Source organism: Acartia tonsa, chromosome 5 (genome assembly GCF_053477335.1).
Source record: "Acartia tonsa isolate MP-2025a chromosome 5, ASM5347733v1, whole genome shotgun sequence".
Taxonomy (NCBI): domain Eukaryota; kingdom Metazoa; phylum Arthropoda; class Copepoda; order Calanoida; family Acartiidae; genus Acartia; species Acartia tonsa.
Genome location: NC_137264.1, coordinates 6,146,026 through 6,171,220, shown reverse-complemented (window position 1 = coordinate 6,171,220; position 25,195 = coordinate 6,146,026). Strand labels below are relative to the sequence as shown.

General features: G+C 30.9%; 1 protein-coding gene across 1 annotated transcript in view; it reads right to left on the bottom strand.

Moving 5' to 3' along the window:
* Positions 1 to 311: 311 nt before the first annotated feature.
* LOC145319911 (uncharacterized) overlaps positions 312 to 25,195 on the bottom strand; it is a 64,247-nt gene continuing 39,363 nt past the window's right edge. The window contains exons 15-19 of the mRNA XM_080162313.1: positions 11,742 to 11,798; positions 11,096 to 11,213; positions 5,029 to 5,094; positions 4,525 to 4,641; positions 312 to 496 (exon numbers count right to left, since the gene is read on the bottom strand). Coding sequence (XP_080018439.1) covers positions 434 to 496; positions 4,525 to 4,641; positions 5,029 to 5,094; positions 11,096 to 11,213; positions 11,742 to 11,798 — 421 coding nt within the window. The 3' untranslated portion in view covers positions 312 to 433. The remainder of the gene's footprint in view (positions 497 to 4,524; positions 4,642 to 5,028; positions 5,095 to 11,095; positions 11,214 to 11,741; positions 11,799 to 25,195) is intronic.

Sequence of the window (25,195 nt, the reverse complement as noted above, 5' to 3'; positions counted from 1 at the left end):
TTATATTTCAAAGGTAGAAAGATGAAACAAACATATTTTTCCATTTAAAAAAAAATTCTACTTAGCTTTCCTAATTTCTCGTAAAGCTAGGACATACAGACAAAATTAGTTATAGAGTTGCACATTTCTAACTACACATAATATATAAAAAAAGACAGGCGTATAAAGAAAAACTAATTCACTTCCATTAATTAAATTTAAATTTTTATTTATTTTTTATTTTTGAGATTTAAAAGAATATTTAGAGAAAAGTTGTGGGATAAACAATGTGCTACATTCCTGCTATTAAATAAGAACAGAGAAACAGCGGTAGGACAATAGACATTAATTTATATTTCCCTTTAAAATTCTGCCTTTATTTGTTAAGAAAAGCGAGATGTAGATTAACTTTAGCCTCATTGTACTAAATAAAAGTACATAATAAAGTACATGTTTAAGTACACAGATCACATTTAACCAATCCAGCCTGGTCGCAGTTAGTACACCGGAGAATAACCTGAAAAAAGATGAACTAAATTTTAATTTCCGAATGTGTACACAGTTTCCTCGGTGTTTCCTAATCGTATCTTGATATTTACTACCAACTAAAAAAGATTCAAACTTCAAAAAAAAATTAAAATTTTAATTCTTAAAATTTTGAATGTATGAATTCTTTATACATTCAAAATTTTGAAAGTTTAAAGCTTTTTTTAGCTAGTAGTAAATATTGAAATAGGATGAGGAAACACTGATGAAACTGTGTACACATTCGGAAATTAAAATTCAGTTCAACTGATAAAATATTATAAAGAAGATGGATAGTTATAAAATGCCGTTTCTCTAAGTCGTTCGCGGTCATACGCAATGGTAGAAGGGTGACGCAAATTTCAGATCTCAGTCTACGCAATTTGATTTACTTATTTTATTATCTTTATCAGATAAAAGCAATGCTTGTAAGATTATATAATTCGCTATGATATAATTTTTCTCAAATCGCGAAAACTGAGACCTAAAATTTGCGCCACCCTTCCACCATTGCGTATTTTATTACTGTCCTCCATTAAGATCTTCATGAAGATCCAAGGATCTTAAGGGATAAGACAGTGAATAAGTCGATACACACCCCAATTTATGACAAACAAAGTGATTACTTATGTAGTCTAAGATTATTAGCTGATATGAGATACTGCTAGTTTGTGCCACTTAATCACTATTTAAAATTCTATAAAACGATATCCCACTATTCCTTTACCACATCCGATCCCCTGACCATAGAGGAACATATTGACCAATTGCTGAGAATTATATTAGCAACCTAACTCGAAGCCAAAAAAAATCCTAGTCACTATATCCATGTCTTCTATATCCATTACAGACAGCACAGCATCCTTCAAGACCTTGCTTCATTTTCCTGTCTTAAACATACTTTTTACCACCTTTTAGAAATACTTCTAATAAATTTTTTTAAGTAGTAGACAGTGTGCTTTTCAAGCAAATGCATTTTATGTAATTTACCACAATTTATAATTTTATCTTTGAATCCACCTTATTTTAATAATTTTATTCAATTTGTATAAATTTAATACATTAAAAGTGAATTTATAAATAAATAAATGCTTTAAACAGAAATCTATCTCATTTCAGAAAACAATTTCATTTTTCTAGAATTGATATTGAAAATATATAAAAGCTCTTTAAAAATTATACATAAAAAATTTATTTGCAATAGCATTTTCAAAATATTCCAAAAAAATCAATTTAATTTAGTTCTTAATATGATTGATTTGACTGAATTTTTAAAACTGTTTTTTTTAATGAAATAATATATTTATTCTCACTGACCCTGCATAAAAAGAGTAGTAGAGTATCTGTCTTGTCTGTCTGTCCATAAAAATCACACTGATAGTTTAACTAATGATCTATTTCTTATAGGGGGTCCAGGCTCCCAAAATTTTAAAAGTTTTAAAGGGTTGTGGGGAGCTGAGTAATAATGAAATCTTTAAAAATTTAGAGGGGGTTAAAATGAGGGATTCTTCCTGCGTTTAAGAGGGGTAAACACACCTTTACACCCACCCTTGAAAGTCTATGAGTGTGGGTTTTTAAAAGTTTCTCTTTTATTTAACTTCATAAGAGGGGTGAACCATGGAATATCCCAGTCCAGCTTTCTAATTTTGACAAAAGTCTAAAAAATGTTTCATGAATTTATTACAACTGTATGCACACCACTGCAGTTTAAATATTGAATAATAATATAATAATAAAATTTTTAAATATTCTTAAGGAAAAAAATCTTCTATTAACCTATCTCTATATCCCTGTTTTACTTTAACAAATTCATAGTTTCGTATTCAATAGTATTTTATGTTTTACTTAATTGAATGGAAAGATAAAAGAAACTTCATGTATAATTAATTGAAATAAAAGGTTACGAAAACATCAAATTTAATCCTCCAAATCTGTTACATGAAAATTAGGTCAGTGTATTACAGTTATTTCTTATTTTAATTCTTAAAAGTCTAACGAAATGCTAGTAAACAAATATTTACAAGATCTTTCAATTACAGGCAAATTTAGTGTACATGGATGTATGAAGCTCTGATTTTCTGAAGTTCGGGTTCAGATGCACACTGAGATTGGAAGTGAGAATACACTTAGTTTCTTGAATAGGTTTATTTACTTAAAAACACAAAACAAAGATAAATTTAAATTCAAATATTAGTTTAACTGTTATAAGCATTATTTGGTGTTTTTTTGTCCTTTATTTTTGTATTTTCTCGGACTACTTGGTAGTTGTAACCGATCTTAATAATCTGTCTTTATTTCAAAACTACGCCCCTAGAGAATTCTTGGAGTACTAATTACAATTTTAGTTTTAGAAAAAAAGAAAAAAAGTTTTTTTTTGGTGGTGATTTTTTTAGGAGAGTGGTTGTGCCCTCCCCCAAAATAGGTCTTAACCTTACCAGTATTTATTAAAAGCTACACTGTGCATTTCGGTTTAGCGGTTACCAAGATATTTCGGTACAGACAGACAGACATTCTGTTACTTTTATATAAGGATTAGTGTTTTTTTCTAAATTACCACAATCTCTTTTTTAATCTGATGGCACAATTTTAATGAACACTTATCTGTATTAAAAATACATAAAAAAACCTCTTGACTTTGTAATAAAAGTTAGTTTTGGTAATTTAAGTATAGCGTTACTATTCTATATTAGACATCGATCCATATGTCACACGGAGTCACATACATTATACATTATTTAATTTTTAGGTTATTTGTTTATTATTCAAATATTTATTAAAATCCAAATCTATTTTCCTCTATTATTGTTTAATTGTCTCTTTATGTACATCTTTTAATGTTCATTAAAATATTGGTAGCACGTTATGGCTGAGCTAATTATGAAAATAAATATCCTTGTTTTAAAGTTTGTGCGTAATGAAAGATTTCAAGATATGTAATGATGGCACTTGAATTCAGGGAGGAGAGGGGACAATGGATCTAAAATTCATATTTCTCACAGTCTTGGACTTTGAGAACAAGAAGACATGCAACTATTATAATTTGGGCAAATTTCAAAGACTTTGGGTACCAGCGCAAAGAATGCCGCTAAAATAATTATTCCCAAAGCAGACGACTCTTACTGAACTAACCAATATTACAAATACTAGCAGACTATTTGAAAAAAATCAAAACAAGTTTATTTTGATTTTTATTTCTTCTAAGAATGGGTTGGATAAACCCGAAATTCTACTGTGATACTTCTGTAACTATCCATTCTAATCAACCCCTTTTGTCAAACATGAAAACAAACCCCAATTATGGTATTATTTTGTAAGAAACTGCCAGTTCTAAGGTCATACCTTTTATGATAAATTACAGACTATTCACAGGAAAATAAGACAGGATAACCTAATGTTGAATACTTTTCTTTCAGTGTTTAATAATTTCTTATTATACAAATCTAATAAAGATTGCTAAATCTAAATTTTTGGAATTTTCCATATATATCTGGTTTTGAAGATATTGAGTTAGAACTCTAAAATTGAATTAATTGCCCATTGTCCCCTCCCTACTTGAATTACAGAGTGTGTAAGTTTATTTCTTCACTTGATTTGATTTAAAATATATGTACAATGTAATACATAGAATTTTGGGTAATTTTAAGCTCTGTAAGCTAGGTCTAAAGGATATGATGGACAATAAATCCCGCTGAACCGCTATCGTTCTCCTTTACAGCGAAGCTTCTTAAGGTCCAGGAAAGGTTTTTAATTATTTGGGGGGAGGATATCTTACCCTTGTAATAAAATTGACCCCCGCCCCCACCCCAAAAAAAAAAAAAATTTTTTTTCCTTTTCTTTCTAAATCTTAAATAAAAATGGGGAGGAGTCGACCCATCCCCCTTCCTCCACCTTAAATGCTCCTGGAGTCTTCTAGGCGCGTAGCCGCTAGTAGTGCATAAGTTTGCAAGTATTTCAGGCCAATTTCATCTGCGGGGAGCTGTGAACCCTACTGGGTTCCATTCCTGCCTTTCTATGCATTACCTGTGTGCGGGCGGGGAATGACTTGTAAGACGACTTTTTGCTTCCATAACACATGTGACAGGGAACAACACAAAAGCCACCACATTTACGGCAGGTGTTACGCCATGCCTCAGGGTCCTACAACAAAATTTGTTGATTGTAGGGTCCTACAACTGAATATGAGTAATAATATTAATTTGTTATATGAGAGTTGGTTAATCTAGATCAGTTGTATAACGTAAGGAATAAGGTATAACCAACAAGCAAAATATATCTAAAACAATAATTGGGGGGCAGATAAAAAGGTCGTCATTTCTACTTAGTGTTGCCCCCCAATGTCAGTTGAAAATTATGTATAGGTTTCGTGATTTTTCCGAATTAATTTCGTTGTTGGTATAAGCTGGTATAAAGTGAAGGCCTTAGTCTGAAAGCAATACAAGATGGCCTGTTACTTGGCCACAGCATTTCATCCTTGTATAAAAGCAAAATCATATTAAAAGATTCTAAAAATCATCGAGATATTACCTTAAAACTATTGACTATATTTTTAAGTTCACCAGTTTCATTCAATCTTTCTATTCCTCCACAATCCTGAATAAAAATAATTGTTAGATATACCTATCCATTACTATGTACCTACTCTGTATTTACAATTTATTATTATGGGTTCTTAGGTTTAGGTAAATGGAATCATGAAAATAGTCTTGCTTTAATAATTCTTATACTGTGATATTCAAACTTAAAAAAATAAAGAATGAAGGTAGGGGGAGAAAGTCACTCAAAAATCAGCCACGTGATGTCATAAAAATGAGGGAGAAGTTAAAAAGAAAACCCCTAAAAAAGAGTTGGATGATCCCTTATTTTATGACGTCACGTGGCTGATTTTTGAGTGACTTTATCCTCTTACGAATGAAGTATACAACAAAAATGCTACTGTATTAGGTCCAAGGCACTAACACAAGTGCACGACGCAAGTGTTTACTTTGTATGGTATTAATATGTAATTTCTTAAGTAACAGGCAATCTTTCTTGTCTAAAAACTAATGTTAAGCATCTGACTTTGCAGCGGTGATTATAATTTATCCGTCTGGAAATTTCATTTTTTATGTTTTATTTACTAAACGGAAATTTTTATTATTTCTATTAAAAAAAATTTAAAAACTTCATCAAATTTAATCATTCTTTTAAAACTTTAAAAAAGTTTGTAAAAGAATTATTTTTTTAACAAATTTTCCAATCAAGAAGAAACACTAATCGTTGAAAGATATTTTGAATGAAAGAATGACAAAAAATGAAATTTTCCTTTGAATTGTGTATAATAAAATTTCTAACCAAACAAGGATGACAACATCCATAAAAGCGAAGCTCTGAAATGGAAGCTAGGACAAGCGAACATTAACACTTGTAGAGTGTCAGAACTAAAAAAGCAGAACATTTATGCCTAATTCTATACAAAATTGTAAGCAAATTTGTTGCAAAACTGTTTAAATACTTTATACTGTAAAACATCAACTTGTTTTAAATGGACGTACGGACTGGTAACGATTATAGAGTTGCTGCGCTTTAACCTAACTGTTACAGGAATCAGCATTTAAAGTTGGAAATGGATAGGATAATTCTAACTTGTTACCGAAAAGAGCTAACCGTAACGGACGGACCAACACTAATTATAGAAAAGCTTCGCTTTTAAAAATATTCATATAAAATAAATATCTAATCAATTAAAACTGTTATATGAAAATGAGAAATGGAAGAAAAAGGCAAGAGTAATTCAGAAAAAAAATCTATTTTAATTAAAAATTCTGTAATGTTAAATTTTATGAGACAAACTGTATTATTATTGACCACATGAGCCAAAAAAAATACTAAATTCTTTTTAAAAGCGAAGCTTTTCTATAATTAGGGTCGGTCCGTCCGTCCGTACGTCCGTCCGAGATAGATAGCTTTTATTCGTTAATTTAGGCATGTTAAAATTGTCCTATCGATTTCAAACTTTGCATGATGATTCCTGTAGTAGTTAGGTACGATTTAGAAAGCGTAGCAACTCTATAATCATTACCAGAATGTCCGTATGTGTATTTTAAACATGTTGATTTTTCTACTTTTTTAACAACAAATTTTTATATGATCTAATTATCCGTTTGATCTGATTTTTGGTATATTGATTCCTGGGACAACAAAGAACAATAGTAGAAGCAAAGCAACTCTATAATCCAATCCTAAAAATGTAAGTATGTCCAAAACATTATCCTGTATCAAGCAGTTTTTCAACAAATTTACTTACAATTTTGATTCGACTCTTTCGATACTTTTATATTCTGATTATTCAGTACAGACACTAGACAAGTGTTAATATCCGTTTGTCCTACCGTTTCAGTGCTTCGCTTTTATGGATGTTGTCATCCTTGTTTCATTTATTTATGATATAGGCTGGGTTCATAAAGGGTCAAAAACAGAGATATTAAGGGATATGACAATGGACGATAAATTGATAGTCATCTCCAATGAGAATATACAAGATTATCCTTTCGTAGATTAAAAGTATTGGACGAATCTTTTGGACACTGCTAATTCAGAATCAACCAATCAAAATTTAGTAAAAGTACCCAAAATATTTATAAAACTTTGGGTACTAGTGTATTAAACAGCACAATGTCTACTTCAACCCTGGTCATAAAAAGTTTTATAATTTTAAACTTTAGAGTAACATTTGATCGATTAACTATATACTACAACAACAACCATAAAAAGGTTTTTTTTCAATTAAGGGTAGGACTTTAAATTACACCAGTAGCGTTTGCCCCTAGCCTTTAGTTGTGGTTAATAGAATAGCATATAAATCATCCGAAGATATTAAAAGCTTCCCTGAAAAGTAAAACCCATTTATACTTTTTATTATTAAGGATGAATTTTAGGCAAATTGTCGGTTCAAGTTTCAGGCAATTTTGCTCTTATAACTGCATATCGATATAAAGTCAGCCATGGCCACTTTCAATCAACATGTAGTCGACAAATAGCACCAAGGTACGTTTTCAAAAAGAAATTTTTTGAAAACGTTTTATTTTGTAATTATAAATACGTTGTATTTTTATAAATACATAATTATAAAGACTTATGAAATAATATAAATATGTAATGTACATAAACCATTTCTAGATTAAGATGTAATATCGAACAAGAACAATTTCATTATCAGTTTAAAATGTATTTCAAACTTTTAGTCCTTAAAAAAATTACAATATACTTTAAACATTAAGGTAAGTGGAGAAAGTCACTCAAAAATCAGCCACGTGACGTCATAAAAAAAATGAGGGAGACGAGAAAAGAAGTGGGAAAGAAAACCCCTCAAAAAGAGATGGATGATCCCTTATTTTTATGTCACATGGCTGATTTTTGATTGACTTTTTACCCATTCAACATTAAGAAATAATTTTTGGAAGTATAATATATTTTTCTTCTTCTAGAAACGAAGCTACTCTTTAACAATTCATTTTTGTCCATCAGTCGGAAATGCGTTTCTGACGCGACGGGAACTGACTAAAATTTGTTAAAATTAAAGAGTAGCTTTGCTACTGTAAATAATATTGAGTAAGTCCAATCATGTTTGTTTAATTAAAGGTTAGAAATAAGGGAAGGTCTATAAAAGATAAATATCTTAAGAAAGATAGAAAGATCATTTCCTTTTGCCACTAAAGGGTGGGAGTGGGGGGGGGGGGTATATATTTATCCTTTATTTAACCATCCCTATTTCCTTGCAATGCATGTTTGTAAGTAATTTATTTGTTAATGAAACATTAATTATTCCGTTACAATATTTTTCTTTATTCAATATAAGGTATAAAAATACATTTGTACTTTGTTAATTAATGATTCGTTTTGAAATATAGATTCCTAAAACGAATGGGTATATTGTTAAGCAAAGCATATTTATAGTCAGGGTGTTTACAATTTCTTTTATATCAAAAATACTTTTAACACTTTCATTGAAACCCTGCCCCTTATTTTTTGGAAAAAAAAAGCGGGGATTGTTTTTTCCCTAATGCCCTGCGGGGGCCATAACCCTACAGGGCAAATAGGCTTGCTACACAGTACTAAATATAACCTAACTTGCCCCTATGTAAAAAATAAGCCATCTTACTTTCTATCTGCCATAGTTAACAGTAATTTTTTCAATTATCTTAATTGTTGAGCCGTTTTAAAGAAGTTTTTATAATTTTTTTTCTTTAGAATTGAACTCTTAATTTCTATTTAATCTGATGTGAGTCTACAGTTACACAGGAATAGGAAAATGAAAAATAAATAGATAGACACAAGAAGTGTAATTATTAGGCCAATTCCTCTAAAATTACTTAGTACATAAATGAATATAGAAGAAGACGTGGATAAATTGACAGGAGAAAATATGTCGTCAATGTAGGTTGCTACAATAATTCTCATTTATTGATCATTTTATTTATCCAGTAGAAAGAAAGGGGTAGGTGTGGGGTATCGTTGTGTTTAGCCAGCTGCATTAGAGCACATGAAAATCTGGTGCAACATCCTATACCTAGTTCTTTATAAGGACACCAACTCCTAGCCATGCTCCATTAAAGACAAGGATCACATACGCCCCATGATGGTTTTGGGCTATTTTTCTCTCTCTTCAGTTCCTCTTCAAACAGAAATGCTTTAGAAGGCAAGGAGTTTAGCCGTTAGTGTTGTTATAAAACCATCGTTATTACTGTTATGGTTTCACCTGATAATCTCATGAAGTAACAGTATAGGGACACGAACTATATGTAACTGTTCTCTCGTTGGGGACTTTCAATTGGGTCTTTGAATATCAGCCAGACGAAAAGGTCCCCACCACTTTAGACAAGTAGTAATTTATACTTATACATTTTTTATCCTATTAACCTTTCACTTTATTTCAAATTTTTGTATTCATTGATTATTGAAAAGTGATTACAAAATTATGATATTCTTGGATCTAGTGCAGTTCACGGTGGTTCTAGATATCTCAAAATATCTTATTGAACTTTATAATATGTTAACGGCCTAACGGTGAAACATGTAGATTGTGCTCGCACATAATTTTACCGACAAAAAAAGGTCTTCAAATAATCTGAATAGTTATTTCTCAATAATGCAATTGCACAGTTATCTTGCAGTACACATAAATGCGCGTAAAATACTTTATTTTATGTTTTTTTTCTTCGAAAAAGCTTTCCCTTTGTGCATTATTGGATCTTGGCTATTACAGGTTATTTGCCGCTTAAATGATGTGATGTCAGGCATAGACGTCCAAGCTATTTATTTTGGGGGGGGGGGTAAAATTTTTTTTAAGGGGGGGTAATTCGCTTTTTTGGGGGGAGGGGTAATTTAAATTTTATTAAATATTTAGTATTAAAAATGCGCGCGAAGCGCACAAATTTTTTTTTCATCAGATATTTTTTATTTTTGGGGAGGGGTATTTAACCCCCCAAAATTGTTTGGGGGGGGGGGTAATCGCCCCATTACCCCCCCTTGGACGTCTATGATGACAGGTCAAGTGCGTTCAGCTGTTTGGCATCTAGCAGCCTTTAAAGTTCATAGATTTTTGGAGATAATCGTTACCAGGAACATTTCACCGTAAGCTGCACTAGATACATATTCTTCATTCTTTCCAAGAGCGAAGCATCCAATATAAACATTACAAGACAGTCTGCTACTTCATTTTGAACGTATTATTTTGGTTATTTTGCCGCTTGATTAAAAATAATATAATCCCTTAATGGTAAATCCTATGATAATTAGGTATGTTGCTAACCGTCTAAAAAGGTAAAGCCTTCTTATATCTATATGAATTTTTTCTCCAGAAGCACTGGAAAGAGTCTTGTGTGACGTCATAATAATACGTCTAAATAGGAGGGATGAGAGAAGAAGTGTAAAAGGAAACCTTTAAAAAATAGATGGATTTACATAGACGTATTTGTTTTGTCGTCACTCATGACACTTTCAAGGGCTTCTTTAACTCAAATTGTGGCACTTACTAAAAAAGATATTCTTGTTTCATTAGCTTAATCAATGAAAGAGAAACACGCACTTTCCATTGAAAAGACGTGTATATTATATTTTTTATTGAATGAATAACTCTTGAAAAGAGGACAAAAAAAGTATCTTTGACACGATTTTAAAATCCTTTTCAATCAAATATAAGAATAAGGTATAGACAACAAGTTAAACTTTAAAATAATATTTAGGGGACAGATAAAAAGGTCGTATTTACTAAAAAGTGTTGCCCCCCTCCCCCCACAACCGCTTAAAACGCAAATTTATTTCTCGAGTTGGTTACACTTGAAGAAAATTGCAATCAAAAACATAAATTTTTATTCTTATATTTGTAGTAGATCTCATTCCAATGAGTACATTTTATTGTATTTTATTTGGAGGAGAAAAAAAATGGGTATCATATGTTACTTTTTTAACCGCGCGACCTTTGTCTGGAAATACCTACTTTGCATTGAAATATGTTTAAGTTTTTTTTATAACCTTTATAATGAGCTTACTCTTGCTAGCAATGTACCTGACATAGCAGCAATAGGTACCATTTACTGCATCTAACAAATCTTACCCCAAGAAGATTTCCATGTAGGAAAACCAGTGGTAGAGGAAGGGGTGGAGGCATATTGAGCCGGTCCTGCAGATCCTCCAGGTGTTCTCTGGACACAAATACATCCCTCTCTTCGTACCTACACACAATAATACATATATGCTTCCTGATTTTAATTTGTAATGCAAATATAGCACTCGACATAGGAAGTTCAGAAGACTATGTCTGCTTCAAGAATTTAAATTTTATTGGTTAGTTCACAATTTGTTTGATAAAATATGTCACGACTTATTGAAAACTACCACCTACTACTTACTTTTATATTTTAGAGCTATATTTATGGATCTTTGCATATATTTTTCTTCTACGATAGTTTTAATAGACCATTTAAATAGCTGTCAAAAGTTATGTTTTTGAACTTTTATTAATATTGTTTCTAATTTAGACTAAAACACAGCATTTAACAACATCATTATAATCGTTTTAACGAAGTTCTTTAGAGTTCCCATAAAAAATGACATCATACTAGACAAATTAACCAATGATAGACCAATGTACAGAATAAATTACTAATAACAGGCCAGTGTACGTTTAAATTGACCAATGTTATAAGCACTATAAAAAGATTCAGTTTTAACGGACATTTAACAAATTTAAAGGACATTACCTGACCATCAAATTTCTCAGGATTTTGCAGACACTGGTGCATCGGGCTCGAGTCTCCCTGACAAAATTAAAATTTATAACATTGAAAATTAAGGCAAATTTGTATATGAGAAACACAGCAATCCTTATGAGTAACAAGATGCCTGACTGTTGGTTTGTATCGAAGGATCCAGCTTATTGCAAAACCTATCGGGTTCTCCTTAACAGGGTAGCTTCTCATAGGTTCCGGGATGGTTTATAACTATTTTGGGGGAGGGTATAACCACCCTCCCAAGAGAAATCACAAAAAAATCGAAAAAAATAAATATTTGGGGACTTGAACGCAACATAAAGAGTTAACGTAGAGACTTAAACAAAAAACTTTAAAGTGTCACTAGAGGCCTCTAGTGGCGTAGCCACTAGTATAAGATATGAGAACAAATTTGGATAATAACAAAGGGAAAGCGGAAAGTGTCAGGTGGAACGTCATAAAAATACGTATAAAAAGGAAGAATGTACGGAGAAGTGAGAAAGGAAACCTCTAAAAAAGACATGGATAATAGACGTAATTTTATGTGACGTCACACATGACACTTTCGGCTGTCCCATAACAAACGACAAAGCTTTCATTTCCAAGCATTCTTATATTAATTAACGATTAATAAACATCCATTGATCAATAAAAATTATACACCAATTGGGAATTATTGAGGAAAAATAATGTATAATAATAATAATAATAAATGCTCTGGGGATTATGTTACACTCAATTAGATTATTTTCTATACGTATTTTTAAAAGCGAAGCTTTTCTATAATTAGGGTAGGTCCGTACGTCCGTAAGCCCGTCCGTACGGACGTCTGAGACAGATAGCTTTTTTCGTTAATTTAGGCATGTTAGAATTGTCCTATCGATTTCAAACTTTGTATGGTGATTCCTGTAGTAGTTAGGTATGATTTAGAAAGCGTAGCAACTCTATAATCATTACCAGAATGTCCGTACGTCCATTTTAAACATGTTGAATTTTTTACTTTTTTACCAAAATTTTTTATGTGATCTAATTATCCGAATGTTCTGATTTTAGGTATACTAATTCATGGGACAACAAAGTACAATATTATAAGCAAAGCAACTCTATAATCAAGTCCTAAAAATGTAAGTATGTCCATAAGCATTATCCTGTATCAAAAAGTTTTTCAACAAATTTACTCACAATTTTGCTTTGACTCTTATTCATTTATATTCTGATTATTCAGTTCTGACACTATACAAGTATTAATGTCCGTTTGTCCTACCGTTTCAGCACTTCGCTTTTATGAATGTTGTCATCCTTGTTTCTATACATTGTGATAAGCAAGGCCACAGGGATAGGAAAATAGACGTTAAGTTAATCTTCCTCAAGTAGCCTCTATGGCCCTGTAATCGATGGAGGAGTTTATCTAAAATAATCGAACCATCCCGGAACTTATGTAAAGTTTTCTTAAGATGGAAAAAAATATCAGTTCAGTGGTTAGTGAGATCTTACAATTGACAATACTTTACAGAATAGGATACACAATACACATATGTATATTTCTTTTTGATTCTTTACATTCATTGCATGACATTTCTTATTGTTTATTTACAAGGTATAAGCAGGGATCTACAGGGATAAGACAATGGCCGATAAATTGATGTACATCCCCAATGAAAGGTTTGTATACTTAACTAAATGAACAATTTATGAAAATTCAATAAAAGATTCCATCTTGTCAAGCAAACGAATAAGAAAATATTATTGTTAGACTTTGGGGACTAGGGAAATAAACAGCCCAATGTCCCCTTCCTCCCTGATGTCTTAGTCTATTTGTAGCGAAGGCTTCTCTATAACTAAGGTTGGATTGTCTTCTTAGGGTAAGGTTTAGACTTTCAGCTTTAAAATTGTAAAAGATTGATTTACCTGAGGCTATATCATTAGACGATGAGACCTTTTCGTTACAGACTAATGGACAGACTAGGAGTTTAAAATAAATAAAGGGTGGGTGGGATATTGGTATACAAGTTTAAATATTGGAGAATCTACTAGATATTACAAAATGATAACCATTGTTGTATGTTTTCATACTTCATTAGTACACATTCAACTATTTTATATCGCAACGAAGTTACTCTAAAAGCTTTATATATCTGTTTATTTTCTCACTAGGGGGTTCATCCCTGGTATTTATGATTTCTATATTCGAAAGGGTGAGGAAGAGGATAAAATAACCTGAAACCATCCCAAAAGATTTCCTAAAAGGGAGAACTCAATTGGTTCAGTTGTTCTTATTTTATACAATAGTACTGTTAGGCTCTAGAGGCCTCTAGGAGCACTTGAAAGAAGGGGGGTCAAAGTTGATCCCACATTGATTTTTTTTTGGGGGGGGGCTCATTTTTCCATAATGGAAATTTTATTTTTTAATTTAATTCAGAAACGCATGGATCTAAAAATGAAAGAAAAATTAATCTCTTGCCAAATATTTAATTACACACATAGTTTTAAAAACATTTTACAATCGTAAATTTTTCCCTAAAGCTAACCAAACAAGGATGAAAACATCCATAAAAGCGAAGCACTGAAACGGTAGGACAAACGGACATTTACACTTGTATAGTGTCTAAACTGAATAATCAGAATATAAAAGTATTAGAGTCGAAGCAAAATTGTAAGTAAATTTTTTGAAAAACTGCTTGATTCAGGATAATGTTTTTGGACATACTTACATTTTTACGACATGACTATAGAGTTGCTTTGCTTGTAATATTGTTCTTTGTTGTTCCAGGAATCAAAATACCAAAAATCAGATCAAACGGATAATTAGATCACATAAAAATTTGTTGTTAAAAAAGTAGAAAAATCAACATGTTTCAAATGGACATACGGACATTCTGGTAATGTTTATAGAGTTGCTACGCTTTCTAAATCCAACCTAACTACTACAGGAAACATCATGCAAAGTTTGAAATTGATAGGACAATTCTAACATATCTAAATTACCGAATAAAAGCTATCTATCTCGGACGGACGTACGGACGGACGGACCGACCCTAATTATAATTATAATATATAATTACTAGCGGCTTCGCCCCTAGCCTCTAGGGGCTTCGCCCTATATAGTTATGTGAAGTCAACCCTCCTTAATAGAAATATTCAAAAAAAATATTCTTTGTTTAATTACTCTGTGGTAAAATTAAACCCAGGTTGTGCGCTTTCTGCACAAAAATTTTAATTTGTACAAATTAATCCCAGGTTGTTTGCCGTATACACAAAAATTTCAATTCGTAAAAATTAAACCTAGGTTGTTCGCATACACAAAAATTAAAATTGAAAAAAAAATATTTCTTGGAAGGGGGGGGGTGGATTCATGGGGGCTTCGCCCCATGTTGCAGTGGGGTTCCCCCACCCCAATTACTGGTTTTTGTTTACAAAAATTTTAAAAAATTAAAAATTTTGGAAGTGGGGATTTTTCTTATTTTTAGGGGGGTTAGGGTGTCCCACCCCCCAAGACAATAGCTTAAAACCACCAAAGGACCAGTAGGTATATTCCCAGAAGGGTAGAGCCCAATTTGATCAGCAGTTACTGAGATTTTACAAAAAATGTAAAAAAAAAAATTGGGGGGGTTGGGTTTTTTTTATTTTTGGGGGGGTTGGGGGTGTCCCATCCCCCAAGAAAATAGCCTAAAACCACCACAGGACCAGTAGGTATATTCCCTGAAGAGTAGAATCCAATCGGTTCAGTGGTTACCGAGATCTTAAGGGACAGACAGACAGACGGACAGACGGTCAGACGGACAGACGGACAGACGGACAGACATCAAGCTACTTTGTATTATAGACTACTTTGTATTATAGATAATAATAACTATGTTATAAGTGTTATAAAACTTAGGGTACCAGTATAATTGACTCTGAATGTCCTTAATAGAGGAAGATGATTAAAGTCCCTATACAGCTTATGACGTCATACGATAGAATAACCAATGAGAGGCCAGCATAAATTTTACCTAGGTTTACTGGCTATTCTATCGTATGACGTCATAATCTGTGGAGGGACTTTAATCATCTTCTTAAGAGAGAGGGAACAGTGGCAGTTATAACCTACTAAAAGTTTGAGGGGTGATACCAATGAATATATCTACCATTGTCCTACCCTGTCTTCCTGTTGAAATTAAAACTAAAAGCATGCTTGAGAAACAAATCTAATTTATGATGAGAATAACCTTTAGTAAGGGATAGTGATATGCAATCACAAATTTTAATACATTTTTCTCGTATTTATTCGAATCCGGTAGATAGGAACCGGTTCTCATCCATATGAAAAAACTATGTCTAGCACCGTATTATAACCAGTTTCCTAAGAATATAAAAATGTACAACCATAAGATTAAAACCAGTTTTTTAGCCGGTGCCTTCGGCACCTCGGGGCTATAAAACTAGGTTTAATCTTATAATTGTATATTTTATATCCGCGGAAAGCCGTTTATAATACGATGCGAGAAATAACTATTATTCTGTAATTTTTTATTTTCTATCGAAGATACGTAATAATTCATTTTGTCTGTCAGTATGTCAATTCGTTCTTCCGTAACGTTATGAGAGAAATTAAAGGGCTTTTAAAAATCGTAAGGGAAGTGTCAAAATTGTCTCAAGCTTAACAAAAAACCTGTTTTTCCCATGAAACTGAATGTCGAGACAGATCATATTTACACCAGAGATTTGAGGGATAAGACTTTGAAAAATTAATTGATTTTCTCGTATTCATTCGAATCCGGTGGATAGGAACCGGTTCTCATCCATACGAAAAAACTATGTCTAGCATCGTATTATATCCAGCTTTCTACAAATATAAAAATGTACAATCATAAGGTTAAAACCAGTTTTTTAGCCGGTGCCTTCGGCACCTCAGGCCAAAAAAAAAACTAGTTTTAATCTCATAATTGTACATTCTATATCCGCGGAAAGCCGTTGCGAGAAATAACTATCAACTTTCATCCTCCCCTTCTTCAGATAAACGAACAGGGATCTTAATGGATAAGACGTGTACTGGTCATTATACATTATTGCGGGTTTGCCATTCAAGAACTAGCATTTTTTTTATAGAATATATTAAATTTCACCCCACCCCGCTAAAAAAATCTCTGAAAACCATCAAATAGTGTTTTCTACACAAGAATCAAAGATTGTGCAACCAGCCGTCTATCTTGAATAGCAAATGAGAAAATCACATCATACCATAGCGTTCCGATCTGAAAGGCTGACGGACGGATATACAAAGTGAATCTTAAAGTAGCTTCGCTATTAAAAATAATATAGTAGATATGACCTTTTAAAACAGATAATAAAAGAAAGACCAATTATATCTGAACATTTTTCCAATAGAAAATTTAATTAGACAAAAAAAAATTTTTGTAAAGCCTTTTATGACACAACCCAATCTTTCCTGATTTTGTATAATTTTTGAGGAACACGACTCCGGTTATGTCATATTTTTCTTTCCGGAAAAAGGGAAGGGGGGAAGAAAAAAAGAGATGGGAGAAAAGGGGATTTTCCCCATCTCTTTTGAAGAGATTTTTTTCCCCCCTTCCCTTTTTCGGGAAAGAAAAATATGACGTCACTGGAGTCGTGTTCCTCAAAAATTATACAAAAACGGGAAAGATTGGGTTGTGTCGCCTTTTATTATAGATTGAAGGGAATTTTCATTAAAATTATATCTATTATGATATTGTTTTTTAATATTTTAATATTTTTGTTAACTTTAACAAAATAATAAAAATTTGTTGACAATTAGGTGGATGCTAATTTTTTTCAATAACCATTCACTTTAGCCAGGTTAAGTTTTGCAACATTTTATTCAATAAAAACGTTCACAGTTTATTTGATTTGGAAGTTATGATTAAAAGAATGTGTCAAAACATAAATTTATTCTATTGTACAGGCTTATATGCAACACTAGAGTTAGCTCGATATAACTATCTTGCTATTGGCTAGTTTTCTATAAGTACAAATCTATTTATCTATTTCTCTATAAATCAATCCCCCCCCCCCCCCCAGCCATTACTATCTAAAAGAAAGAAGTAAATATTTAAAAATTTAAATGATTTTAAAAAGATTTTTTCAATTATATTTTTTTTTCACATTACCATCACCAAAGGGTTAATATGATTAAAATTTTATTTTTAATATTTGAACACACAAAGGAAGTGTCGTCACAATCGAATTCTTTTAAAACAGAGTTTTCTTAAATTTACTATATTAAGAACGCATATTTTTTGTTTATTAAATGAAGATTAAATACTTCAATTTATTTCAAATATCAACATGAAGTAAAAAGCTTAATTCATTCCATAGACAAATAGAATAAAGGTCTTATCGCTTTGGTCAATGAGAGTTAAACTTCTGTTTCAAAACAACTGTGTAGTTAACAGTCTATAATGGTTCTTAAAATCTCTTTGTAAAAAGTTTGAAAAGATTTTCCTATAGAAAAAAAAGTTTTGCTTACTTCAGCATTTTCTCTCCTTACATAAACACTTATCAAGGAGTAAGGGAGGGGACAATGGATCGAATATTCAATTTTTAATGAGTCTTAGACTTTGGGGACTAACTTAAAGGGAATGTGCACGAATACAGCAGATTCTTACTGATTTTGGGTACTTGCGCATCAATGCCCCGCTAACTAGCTGAGCTAGTTTTGAATATGCAGACAGAAAAGTTTGTTATTTATCGCTGGTTTTAACAAATATGTTTTCCATAGAAAATGTCTTTTCATGTATAGAAACTCTACTGTGATATTTATGTATTAAATAATCTAAGAACCGCTTGAATTTAGGGGTCAGTTTTAAATATATCAGAAGGGTTGAGGTAGTTCTAAACAAGATTTTTCTAGTGATTAATTACAGAATGTTTACTACATTGTAATGTGTTGATAATTTAATTTTCAAGTAAATGATTTTTTTCTTAGAACTAATTTTGTTCTAAATTAGGTTACCATGATCCCTTTACAATTTTGGTAAAATTTTCTTGATAAATCTGGTTTTCATTGCTTTTCAGCGAACCCTCTTAAATTGAATTAATTGCCCATTGTCCCCTCCCTTACTCTCTGAACACTTATAGTGATCAATTGTTGACTGGAACATTTTGTTAATTTTTTGTTAAAAAGGCAATAGTAAATTTGTTAGAAGCTGGTAAAAGTGTCTCCTAATAAGAGGACAAATGTTACAAATTTTAAAACAAAATTGTAATTGACGTTGTATTAAACGGAAATATGACGTCAATTGAGATACTTCTATTCAAAGTTTTTAATTTGTCCATTTTTTAGGAGACAATTTTACCAGCTTTGATTGCTTACAACTCTAGCTTCCTGTTCGGGAAGTTCTTTGAATATAAAACCTTATTCTATCATATAAACAGACGTTCCTGAGGCTCATTATAAGCTTGGGGGAATGTTTTGGCATATATATAGGCGCAAATGACCAAGATTTAAAATTGAAAAAAAACTTATGGTTATATGAAATAAAATCAGAACACATTTGTATAAAATAAAATAAAAACAAATTTGTGCTCGAATTGATCAACTTTTACATTAAAACAATTTACATAACACAATAAAAGAAACAATATTTTGAGCATTACCCAAAAAAAAATACAAAATAAAATCTTTATTTTAGAATTACTGATAAAAAATTATGGAAATTCCTAAATAGATATGGTATAAAGTAATAATTTATAAATTAAAATGTAAAAAATAATGGTTTAAAAATAATTGACAAAAATCATAAAGTCATCCCCAAGCAGGGAGATAAATTTTATGCAGGGTGTCCATCCAGTTGGGGGGAGCTTATTTTTACGTTTTAGGGATGGTATTTCACTAAAAGAAATCATGATCACATATAGAGTAGATATTCTACTGAAATACAAAGAATACTTTATATGAAAGATATGAAAATATAAAGAAAAGAGTTGAAATAAGATTAATTTAAGGTAATCAATTCACTATTGTTAGACGAATAGCGTTTTCTCGAAAAAGATAAAAAAAAAATATTCGGGAAATTAGTTGTTTTATCAACAAAAAAACAAGTTGAAGTCAATTGAAAAAATAAGAGTACACTGCCGAGCCTCTAACACATAAACAAACCTGGGACAAGGGTATTAGGGGGAGTTTATTGAGCAACTTGCCAATTTGAAGGATTTTAATTATTCTGCCTTTAGTCGGGATTCTAAAGTGCTGTAGATCCTAGCCTCCCCCTTCCCAATTGCTGGTATGTTTACATTTTCAATTTAATTAGTTGGACGTGGTCGTTTTTTTCAATGAGGATTTTTTTTGTTACTTTGACTGCACGTTGGTATGATTTTGTACTAAGGAAGAGAGAACAATAGATATAATGTGATAGAATTGTTACAAGAACTAAAGGGATTTCTAAAGCCTTAATCAGAGGTGGGTTATTTTTGTAAAAAAGTATCGCTATAACGGCAATGGTAGTCAGATCACTATTTTTGAATCTAGCAAAAGTGTCTGACTCTGATTATGACGTAAAAAAAATTAGCCAATGAGAGGCCACTATAAATTTTACTATATTGGTAAATTACAGTGTATACTGGCCTCTCATTGGCTAATTTTTTTTTAGTTCATAATCAGAGTCAGACACTTTTACTAGGTTCCTATCTTTAATATATTAATTTTAAGAAAAGTGTTCTAAAATCATAAAGAGTTATTAACACAAGATTTTATTCAATTTTTGGAGATTTTTAATAAGATTTTGTTATATTTTTTACAAAACAATTTTGTGAATTGGCCACCATATCCGATTCAGAGATACTTGTTCTTTTTAAGAACTTGCCTCAGTTCTTGTTTTATTCTACATAAGACTGTAGCTTTCATTCAATTACTTAAATGGAGTATAGTCTCTTTCGTAACATCGCACCTTATAAAGCGATTCTTCGTATTTTTCACAGTAGCTTTTCTCCTATTTCTAGCCCCTGCGGGGGGGCTCTAACCCTCCGGAGCTGATTACCTACCCCTGTGGGGCAATCTTCTAACCCAATATAACCTAAGCTAAAATAACCTATAAAAAGCCATAAAGTTACTTCAAATAATGTAAATTTTTTTTGGTCAAAATTGCTATTGAACTGACTTTTCCATACCAATTCAATTTTGATTCTTTTGAAAGGTAACAAAAGTAGTTAAATAAATTTACACTTCAAACATTTCCTCCCTCATTATCTGAAATATTTAAATTTATATTATAATATATTTTCTAAGCCAGTATCACTTCTATGATAGATAGAAAGTACCCGGGGCTTTTGGATAAAAGAATCTTCATAAATAACATAATAATGGCAATTCTTCAAATAATGCAAGGGTAACCCTAGTAATCCCAATCCGTGTAAGTAAGCAATTAACATTTTTTTTGGCTTACTTAATTGTGCCATTGTGCCATTTTTGTGGTAAATTACTGATAAGCCATAAAAATACTAATTGCTTACTTATATCAGCATTCAACAACAATTTGGTCTGACTTGTGAGTTAAAAGAGGGTGGAGTAAATAAATACTCAGTCATTTATAGTAAAAGTGGCTTATATAAGTTGAATTGAAGAAAAAGGAGGAGGAGTAATAATTAATCCCTTCCTTCCTGTAAGCAGTTTATGAAAAAAAGAGAAGATTTGGCTGATATAAGCCAAATAAGCAACAAATGTGATTTATTGCTTATAAGTAATTTATCCAAAAATTGCATGATTTGGTATATAAGCCAAATAAGCATTTATTGTGATTGATTGCTTGTAAGTAATTTATCAACAAATTGGATGATTTGGTATATAAGCCAAATAAGCATTTATTATGATTGATTGCTTATAAGTAATCTATCAAAAAATTGTATAATTTGGTATATAAGCCAAATAAGCAATAAATGTGATTGATTGCTTATAAGTAATCTATCAAAAAATTGCATGATTTGGTATATAAGCCAAATAAGCATTTATTGTGATTGATTGCTTATAAGTAATCTATCAAAAAATTGCATGATTTGGTATATAAGCCAAATAAGCATTTATTGTGATTGATTGCTTATAAGTAATCTATCAAAAAATTGCATGATTTGGTATATAAGCCAAATAAGCATTTATTGTGATTGATTACTTATAAGTAATTTGCATTTTCATTGATTGCTTATAAGTAATATGTCAAAAATTGTATGATTTGGTATATAAGCCAAATAAGCATTTATTGTGATTGATTGCTTGTAAGTGATTTATGAAAAAATAGCATGATTTGGTATATAAGCCAAATAAGCATTTATTGTAATTGATTGCTTGTAAGTAATTTTTCAAAAAATTGCATGATTAGGTATATAAGCCAAATAAGCACTTAATGTGATTGATTGCTTATAAGTAATCTATCAAAAAATTGCATGATTTGGTATACAAGCCAAATAAAGATTTATTGTGATTGATTGCTTATAAGTAATCTATCAATAAATTGCATGATTTGGTATACAAGCCAAATAAGCATTTATTGTGATTAATTACTTATAAGTAATTTATCAAAAAATTAGATGATTTTGTATATAAGCAAAATAAGCATTTATTGTGATTGACTGCTTGTAAGTAATTTATGAAAAAATAGCATGATTAGGTATATAAGCCAAATAAGCAATCATTTTCATTGATTGCTTATAAGTAATTTATGAAAAAATAGCATGATTTGGTATACAAGCCAAATAAGCAATCATTTTCATTGATTGCTTATAAGTAATTTATGAAAAAATAGCATGATTTGGTATATAAGCCAAATAAGCAATCATTTTCATTGATTGCTTGTAAGTAATCTATCAAAAAATTGCATGATTTGGTATATAAGCCAAATAAGCATTTATTGTGATTGATTACTTATAAGTAATTTATCAAAAAATTGCATGATTTGGTATATAAGCCAAATAAGCAATCATTTTCATTGATTGCTTGTAAGTAATTTATAAAAAAATGGTATGATTTAGTATATAAGCCAAATAAGCATTTATTGTGATTGTTTGCTTATAAGTAATCTATCAAAAAATTGCATGATTTGGTATATAAGCCAAATAAGCATTTATTGTGATTGATTGATTATAAGTAATCTATCAAAAAATTGCATGATTTGGTATATAAGCCAAATAAGCATTTATTGTGATTGATTGCTTGTAAGTAATTTATCAAAAAATTAGATGATTTTGTATATAAGCCAAATAAGCATTTATTGTGATTGACTGCTTGTAAGTAATTTATCCAAAAATTGCATGATTTGGTACAAAAGCCAAATAAGCATTTATTGTAGTTGTTTGCTTTTAAGTATTTTATCAAAAAATAGAATGATTTGGTATATAAGCCAAATAAGCAATCATTTTCATTGATTGCTTGTAAGTAATTTATCAAAAAATAGTTTCTTTGTTTTATCAGCCCACATTTTAATTTTGATTATGATGAAACAAATTGAAAATAATTTCATGAGGTGGTAATAACACTTGTATAACACACTATTATGATTTTTATTTTAATATTCGCGGAAAATTGTCTGTAGTACAATACAATGCATAAATTTTCAGTATAGCTAAGAACCAGTTCTAATCCACCGGATATTAATTTGGTTTGAAGCCATACTGAAATAGATAATAATCGCATTGTATTATTAACAGCTTTCTGCAGTTATAAAAATGTAAAAGTTTAAGTTAATAATCAGTCTTTTCGTAGAAAATGGATATAAAACAAATACATTTCTTTGTATGGCTGAGATCTGGTTCTAATCCAACAGATTAAAAAATTTACTAAACTTTCAAAGAAATTTAGAAAAGCATAGCTTTTATAAAATTAGGGTTGGTCTGTATGTCCCTCCGAGATGGTTAACTATTTTCTTTAATTTAGGCATATTAGAATTGTCCTAACAATTTAAAACTTTGCATGATGATTTATATTACAGTTGGGTATGATATAGTAAGCATTACTAGAATGTCAGTACCTCCATTTAAAACATATTCTAGTATTCTATATTCTTATTTTCCTAAAATTAGGAGTGTTGCTTTATGGATGTTGTCATCCTTGTCTGAGCTAGCAATCGAGCCTTCAAACATACAAATTACACACTATGAACTAATACTAATTTTGAATATAAGAAGTGTCGTTGTTCCAAAAGTGAAGGCGAGGGAAAAGAATAAAACCGGTTCTAGACTTATCTAACAATCAAATAGAATAAAACCACCTTAAGACAAATTCAAATACCTTAGATGAAGAACTTAGTAGAGAAAAGTGGTTAATGAGATCCTAGGCTACATACAAAAAAATCATCCTTGCTTTGTATCAGGTTTTTTAACTATTTTTATATTTTCCCCATATCTTTTGTGTTTATGGTCCAATTTTTAAAATTTTTGTAGTTAAGAATATCAAAATTAAATTATGATATCCACTCCACAATTATAAGTACTTATAATAAATCAATTTAAAATTATTGCTTCTTTAGCTTATATACCAAATCATGCTATTTTCTGATAAATTACTTGTAAGCAATCAATGAAAACTTTTTTCTATTTGACTTATATACCAAATCTTGTTTTTTTTAGTAGCAAAGCTACTCCATAATTCGAAATGTCTGTCAGTCAGTCCGTCTGAGACAGAAAGGGGGAAACATGATTTTCACAACTCCTATAAAAGATAGAGAGCTGAAATTTTCAGGGTTTATTTATGTTAACAGTCTTCATAAATATTTTCACCAAGTTTCATTAGGATTTGGCAGTTGGTTAAGGTGCTAGATCGATTCCTACATCTTAAAGTTTTCATGATTGTCTCAACTCCTATTCAACATAGATGGCTGAAATTTTCAGGGATTGAATACTTTTATCAAGTTTAATGAGATTTGCTTATTGGTTGGAATGATAGTTCGATTCCTAGATTTTTAGGTTTTCATGATTTTCTTTACTCCTATTTAAGATAGACAGCTGATATTTTTAGGGATTACAATTTACATATCCCCACAAAGTTTCATTGAGATTTTCTCATTATTTATCTTACAAGGTTTCATGAATTTTTAACTTGGTGTTTTTAAGAATGATGTTCATATTTTCCGGATATCAAGTTATAATTTTAAGCTTTGCTACTTATGGATGTTGTCATTATTGCTTATCAATAACAATTATTGGTAGCGAAGCTAAGCTACTCTATAATTCGAAATGCCTGTCTGTTTGTCTGTCCATCCGTCCATCCATCTGTCTCTTTGAGACGGAAAGGGGGAAACATGATTTTCTTGGCTCATATAAAAGATAGAAGGCTGAAAATTTTTTGGGATTAAATATGTTAACATTCTTCATATTTTCACCAAGTTTCATAAAGATTCATCAATTAATTTTGGTGATTTTTTTTAGCTTAATGTTTCTTATGAAACTGCTCAATTCATAATTTTGAGCTTTGCTACTTATGGATGTTGTGATCCTTGTTGCAT